The sequence below is a fragment of the Anopheles bellator genome, unplaced genomic scaffold, assembly GCF_943735745.2.
Source record: "Anopheles bellator unplaced genomic scaffold, idAnoBellAS_SP24_06.2 scaffold00370_ctg1, whole genome shotgun sequence".
Lineage (NCBI taxonomy): Eukaryota > Metazoa > Arthropoda > Insecta > Diptera > Culicidae > Anopheles > Anopheles bellator.
The window spans coordinates 1-7,326 of record NW_026684497.1 but is presented as its reverse complement, the minus strand read 5'-3'; the positions used below and the strand labels follow the sequence as shown (position 1 = coordinate 7,326).

General features: G+C 41.2%; 1 protein-coding gene and 1 pseudogene across 2 annotated transcripts; both read right to left on the bottom strand.

Annotated features, from left to right (window-relative positions):
* Positions 1-251: 251 nt before the first annotated feature.
* Positions 252-2,739, bottom strand: LOC131214251 (mediator of RNA polymerase II transcription subunit 23-like; annotated as a pseudogene).
* Positions 2,740-3,413: 674 nt separating this feature from the next.
* Positions 3,414-6,194, bottom strand: LOC131214250 (armadillo-like helical domain-containing protein 3). Of its 2 annotated transcripts, XM_058208629.1 has the most exons (7): positions 5,784-6,194; positions 5,390-5,717; positions 5,156-5,317; positions 4,869-5,081; positions 4,563-4,783; positions 4,209-4,441; positions 3,414-4,150 (listed from the first exon to the last, which is right to left on the bottom strand). In XM_058208629.1, the coding sequence occupies exons 1-7, from the start codon at positions 6,145-6,147 to the stop codon at positions 3,578-3,580; spliced, it is 2,094 nt and encodes a 697-aa protein (XP_058064612.1). In that variant the 5' UTR covers positions 6,148-6,194; the 3' UTR covers positions 3,414-3,577. The 2 variants fall into 2 exon arrangements, with proteins under 2 accessions (XP_058064612.1, XP_058064611.1); XM_058208628.1 differs by having other exon boundaries at positions 5,390-6,194.
* Between the last annotated feature and the right edge of the window lie 1,132 nt (positions 6,195-7,326).

The following is a 7,326-nucleotide window of genomic DNA, read 5'->3' as shown; positions in this document are numbered from 1 at the left end:
ACTGTTGGTACAGTAAAAAAATCGAATTATGAAATTTTTAACATTTTCACTGTTGGTACAGTGAAAAATTGGAATAATTTTTAACATTTTCCACTGTTGGTACAGTCGAAAATCGGAATACATATTTTTTTACAGTTTTCGCTTTTGGAACAGTAAAAAATCGAAATGTATATTTTTAAGAATTTTCCACTCTTGGTATAGTAAAAAAAATCGGAACATATATTTTTCAGTATTTGTCACTGATGGTACAGTGCAAAAACAGGAATATATAAATTGTTAAGTTCAAGAACTTTCAAAACCAATGCCAGGCCAAGAACCAATGCCAGGCCAAGAACCAATGCTGGCTGCGTCTGCGTCGTGAATGGTTTCAATTCAAAACAACCCAAGGAGCAGTTGGTTTCGAATCGCCGGCGTGCCATCGACACGGACACATGACCGGACTGCTTTCGACGGTATGCCGTCGATAGCAGTCCCATGGGACTGTAAAACGGACTGCTAAAGCTCATCGATTTGACAAAGTTTTTTTTGTTAAAGTACGGTACATACTACAGGTTATGTCGGTTTATAACGTGCCCCGTAGGATTCCCCGCAATATCGACGGATAACCGGAAAATTCTAAATATCATAGTGAGATTCGTTTTCGTTTTCCTGCAGAAACGGCTGTGGGAATGAAACTCGATTCGATGACAATGGCTAACGAGTATCGTGGAAAAATAAAAGCGATCGGAACTATGTTTCAACAACGACTGATGAGAGATGAGATGTTTGAGAATGTTAACTACAAGCTAACTGATCGATTCCGCTGTCCAATTCCGAAGCGATGGAAAATGCTATGCGCAATTGCCAGTATAACGTAACTGCGATCGAGCATCGCTTCACGCACCACGTTGAAATTGAACATTTAAAACGGGCTTCGCCGGAACACCCACTTTTTCATCGCCCGCGACCCAAGCGCTTCCTGCATTCGCTCGTAAATAACGCTCCAATACGCTTCGGGCAATGCCGCCATGAGTAAACCGATTGTGTTGATCCAATTGTGTAAAATTCCTGTGGGTACAACCAGTCGTCTCTTCAGCACCAGACGGTGTCGAAGCTTTCGCTCGTAGTAGTACCATGTACTTGAACATGTAAAACATGTACAGAAGATCGCAGATCGGATCCATATAGCGCAATTGTTGTGTCGGATGTGACTTGTCCACCTGCTCGAGTAACTCGTATAACATCAGTGTAATATCCGAGACGGCCCATGCTCTCTCCACACTTGGCCGGTTCAAGAACGGACCAACCACGTGACATAAGTAGATCAGCTGCTACTCGGCGTAAACAAGCGACTTTAACTTTTCCTCTATCGAGCTTTGTGAAAAGAGAGAGAAAAAAAACGCGGTTAGAATATTTCGCCTCAATCGAAACATGGTTATTAAATACTAATCCTTAATGGTTGCCAGCTGTCCAATTCCGAAGCGATGGAAAATGCTATGCGCAATTGCCAGTATAACGTGACTGCGATCGAGCATCGCTTCACGCACCACTTTGAAATTGAACACTTCAAACGGGCTTTGCCGGAATACACACTTTTTCATTACCCGCGACCCAAGCGCTTCCTGCATTCGCCCGTAAATAATGCTCCAATACGCTTCGGGCAATGCCGCCATTAGTAAACCGATTGTGTTGATCCAATTGTGTAAAATTCCTGTGGGTACAACGGTGTAACCCTTCACGAGTAAATCAATAACGCTGTTCGCTACGACGGTCGGACCAACCGGAAGTCCAAGCAATTCGACACAACTGACATACAAAGCGTGTGCTGGTGTATTTGGGAACTCGTTGAAGCGCCAGCGGTACGGACCTGAAAATATGTTTTTGCCGTCCATTGCTTTGGAGAGAATGTAATGGTAAGGAATCATACAACTAAAACGAGATGCTTCGCAAGCAACTAAACTGTTAAAAAGGATACGGTCTGGCATTCTTCGCACTAAATTGATATAGTAACTCCATTCTGGCACCCACTTAACATTTTCGCTGTGCTTATTCATCATGTACGCCTGGTACGGTTCTGTGAGCGACCAATTGTCGGGACGCACATCCTTCAACGATCCAACCACCATACCGAGCTGCGAACAAAAAGTAAAACAGTAAATAATATTAAAAACCCACACTTTTCAGCAAGGGATAGCTAAAGGCATAAAGCACAACACTCACCAGTCGTCTCTTCAGCACCAGACGGTGGCGAAGCTTTCGCTCGTAGTAGTACCCCCAGATACCGATGTATAATGATGTACAGGACTGGCAAAAACCTCAAACATACATTCCCAAAATACACCGGCAGTGTGGGATGAGAGACTGATTCGTCCGGAGCAAACTTTTCCGGAAACTTCTGATGGAAAGCCAGATGACGTTCGTGCCAGTTGTTTTGTTTCCAATGCTCCGGTGAAACTGATAAACTTCTGGACGCGATTACGGAACTCGGACGTTTTCAACAGCTGGCTCTAATACTGGCAGAGGTTCCTTCTCTGGGCACTGGTTCCTTCCAAACAGCACTGGTAAGAAGTTAAGTATGGAATGCTTTTGAATGCTCCCCGAAACGTATTGCAAAAGCACCCACATCAAATTATCGCGGCCACGACGAAGATTGCGTACGGTCAGCTTCTCGTGGAGTGTGTTAACGATGTTCTGAAAAGTGGCCAATTGAAACAACTCGAAGTAGATCTCTCGTGCGAACTCAAATGTAGCCAAACCCATTGCGTGTGGCTCAAAACTCAATCATCGTGCTCGCCCTTTGGGCCTGTTCCGCCCGCCGTTCGTGATTCCTTTTTTTTCCTTTTCCATCGCGTTCAGAACTAGCCATACAAGTTGCTCTTCCAGTGCCGCACATTCTTCCAATTCTTCAATTCTCCAGGCATCAACTCAACATCTAAAATTGCATTATAGTGGCACTGAACTCCGTCTAGCGATCGTCACCCGCCGGGTTCTTTGTTCCACCCCGTTCGTGACTTTTATCGCAATCTATCCATCTTCATTCGCTATCGCGAGGACATTCTGAACACCCGAACACTTAGCGGCCAGGATCGGGGTGATGGGTTATAATCTGCAGTCAATCTGAACGGTGAAATGCCTTTCCAGCTGTCACGCTCGCGAATCAAAATAAATCAGGAAAAAATATTTAGAAATCAATTTATTTCTCTACTATTTCGGTTTTCTCGGACCAAAAACACGAATGTAAACACGTTTGACATTTCGTTTTTATATTTTTCACGAAGCGCAAACGAAATGATGTTTTTGCGGTCCGATTTGCGCTTCGTCTGGCCCCGCAGACAGATTCGAGTTGTTTACATTCGTAACTATTTTCGCTTTGAAGTCAGAAGTTAAACTGTAGTTTTAAAGGAAAACTTTTTTACTGTAAAGTTGCCGTAGATGTAACTTTATTTAATTCAGACAATATAAGAACAAATATGAATAATAATGCATTAAGGGAATAAATACCTTTAAAGCTCACTTACATTTACATTTTCATTATCTTTTAGTGCTTAAAATTTGTTTTGAGAACATTAGTTTTTTCCATATGAAATAACAACTGCGTTCAACTAGTGGAATTAATCTCCACACATGTAACGGTTCTTGTTAATGACGCTGTTGTAGAACCTATTCCACGCTCTTCGTGCCCAGATAAACTGCCCTCGAAAGCATTATTTTTATTCGCCTGTTTCACGAAATAGTGAACCGTTTTCCTAGTGTCTATCATCACTTCCTTGACTAAATTAACAAAAAATAGTATATGCTTCGGGCGTTCGCTATAGCGCTCGTAGTGATCAAGGCTATCTTGCAGTTTTAACGTAAGATCATAGTTCTTCTGAATCTGTTCTAAGATTTGTTGCTCTGTTGGAGTGGATAAACTTTGACTAGCAAGCCATTCTTTTATTTTGATTTGAAAATGCTTAATAATAGCCAATATATTCGAAAGCGCGTTTAGCAAACGTATTATGTCTTCCTTGTATTCACATTCTTGCAAAGATGCGTATCTCAATACTAGAGCGTGCAGCTCACAAAAAACTTTTTCTTCGCGATTCAACTCGTAATAAAGTTCGTCATAGCTGTTTGTGGTTGCGAGAAACGTATCACCGTACGTAATAAAAAGATTAAGAATGTTGATAACCTACAAAGAAAGAAAATCTGTAGCATTGTTATTAGCATATGATTTGTTATGAGGTTACCTGTAAAGCAAGCTGAAAAATATTGCACCGCTTGATCAAGTTTTGCTCCTGGTAAATAAGAAATTTGAGCAAACTTATCATTGCTGTCCACAATTCTTTCCAGTGGTATACAAGTCGTACACGACACCGCTTTTGATAAACAATTATTCGGTGTATGATACCAATGCATAGGAGATATAGCTCGATTGGAAATTTCTTCAGTAGATGTGAGACGATGAACTCTACCAGCAGATCTAAAATACACATAAAGTACATACATTCAAATTATTTAAATCAACAACATTAAAAACATGATGATAATGTACTCAAACCAACGCCTGAACCAATTATTATGTGTTACATATGAAAACTTACCGAGTAGTGTAGTAGCAAGTGGTTGTGGCTTACAAATTTTTTCCGAAGCAAGTTTTCGATGTCTCATATGGGCTCGATGCAAAGTGACTTTAAATGTAAGATTTATGTCATGCATCATTGAATTAGCGTATTGATCTTCTGCAATGCAAGTAAGAATGAGTAGGCAAAGCTTTAAGTTGATAGCACTGAGCTCACTCTTGTGGTCTTGCATTACAATCGAGCTGAAATATTCAATAACGTGATCACATTATAAACTTCTTAATACAGGCCCTAGAAGGTTAGAGTGCTATTGTATCTGGCAATTACCAATATTGAAACAGTGCTACGAACAAGTTTGTTGAATAATGAGAAGCATCTAGGATCGCTGCGGACGACAGATCCGGTGGTGTCTCAGTTGTACTTAAAGTATTGCACGGTGAAGGGGGTGTCGATTCAGCTTGAGTGTGGGCTAAGGTAGTTATGAAGTTCCTATTTAAATGAATTGCTTCATACAGAGCTAATAGTAAAGCATTATTAGCTCTGACAGAAATATTGTAATAAAACAACCTTGTTACAAAACACAAGTTAATTCCACCACAGCAAGTTTTTCTTACCTAATTTGTTGGCTTCTGCAACATAACTCTTCGGAGATAAACATGTTTCCAACTATGTTGGAGAGCGACGAGAACCACGATGAAGAAGAGGGAAGTTCTGTCAGGTTTAGCATATGCTGCTTGCAGAACATTGTCAGGACATACGAAATGACTTGCCCATAGCTAAAAAATAAAACAAGTATAATATCAAAATCTGGTTAGTTAATAATTACCCATTTTTTCTACCACTCTTACCCGTTTAATGCCAGTTCATCAGCTAAAAGCGAAAGTTCCACAATATAAGGATTGCTGTTTTCGTGTTTGCGATAGTTTACCAGTATCGTTAATAATGTAACAACATCGTGTCCGTGTTGATTTCGCAAAGTTGAGTCACTAAGGATTTTTTTGAATGCTTCGAATAAACTCTGCCCTACAATGAACTCTATCAAATGATTATCATTCACATTATCCATTCCACTGACGATGATCAAAAGGATTTTTAGGCATGGATCTTTAGGACTATCGACAACATCATCGCAGAGCATATCATTCAAACGACTTAATAAAGTTCTCATTTCTTCTTCTATATCGCAAACATTAATAAACGAAGGTGAAGCACCGAACGAACCAACACAAGTTGTTGAAGCACTTTTATCACATGCACTAAGTATGCCATTCACGGCACGCGACTGCTTTCGGAATAAAACGTATATGAATACGCATATTGTTTGTAATGCATTCATCATCCGTTTTCCATTGCTTGATGAAAGCATGTTGATGCATTCGGCAAATAGCTGGACAATGTTACTTTTAGCGATCGCGTACTGTTCCGAATTCAATTTTATCAATTCTGATTCTAGCACTTCCATATTAGGTTGGAGAAGGAAAAATTCTTCCCAAAACTGTGTGCCTTGTCGCTTCAAATCTTCACCATGGCAGAGTAATTCATATATGTGTACCACTTTTTCCTTTGGTCGCTTTGAACCGGATCCTGAGCGCTTCCGAGACGCCATTACAAAAGGGTGGAAATTGATAAATTACTTTGGTTATGTGAAATGCAATCTGTTCAACTTTCACTCTGGAAAGGGTTTGTCAATTTTAGAGAACTAGGTGTAGAGAAGCGCGAATACGTTTTCGTGTCGATAACTGTTTACATCCTTATAGCTGCACTGGTCGCTGTAGCTGTAGCGTAACTCGTTATATGAAAAAGAATCTTACTGGGAGGCCACACGAAGCGTAAAAACTATCGTAAAATTATTTTGTAATGCCAAACTGTTTACGCCTCGTCCAAAAACTTATACGTTTTGACAGAAGCGCAGCGTTTTGGCATTAATCTGCAATGTCAAAAAAATAACGTTACGCATCGTCTGTCCCCGCAGTTACATCTTTGGTTACAGCAAAATTGTACACAATTTCGGTGTCACATATACGGGATTACCATGGAATGGGTGGACATACAACATCGCCCCCTTTTAAGGCTTAGGTGGCGAAACTCGTATATTTTTGTAGAATGATGTGATCTGTCGAGTGACGCAAGACAAAAGTGGGCCAGATAGGGGGAAAAAGGTCAGGGGCCAAAGGCGCAAATAAGAAATTGCCATTGGAGGTTTTTTTCGCTCTCTGCTTGCTGTGTTGTTACTTGGCTTCGAGCCGTTGCGGTGCTCGTGTTCGTTACAACGATGAACACCGTACGTTTATCCCAAGGAGCAACTATGTCCGTTTTACCGTCCGTCGGATGGCTTAAAACAGCAGAAATGGACGGTAGAACGGACGATGTCAAAAAAGTTTAGGTTATAGCATTGATATTTTATTGCTATAAAGCGCTGGACATCTTCCGTCAACAGGCCCCCGCGAAGGAAGCACCTCCTAGCTTGAAAGTCTAGAGAGAGCCCAAGGAGCCACGAGCTTTCGCATCGTCGCCACGCTGACGACACGGAAGCCAAAACGGATGATTGTATTGTCGTCAGCGGCGTGACGAAGACCATCCGTTGGCGGACAGTCGTGGACAATTGTCATTCCTCAGCTGACGAAACGCCGATCGTCAAACGCACACAAGCACTCACCGTTCTGAGAAAGCTTATTTTATAGCAAATATGTTGACAGCCCTATGTTTGTTTACATTACGTATTTGCTGCGAAACATACGCAGTAGGCGCGACGAGATGGCGGTTCAGTAAAATTCGTTTGTTTAAG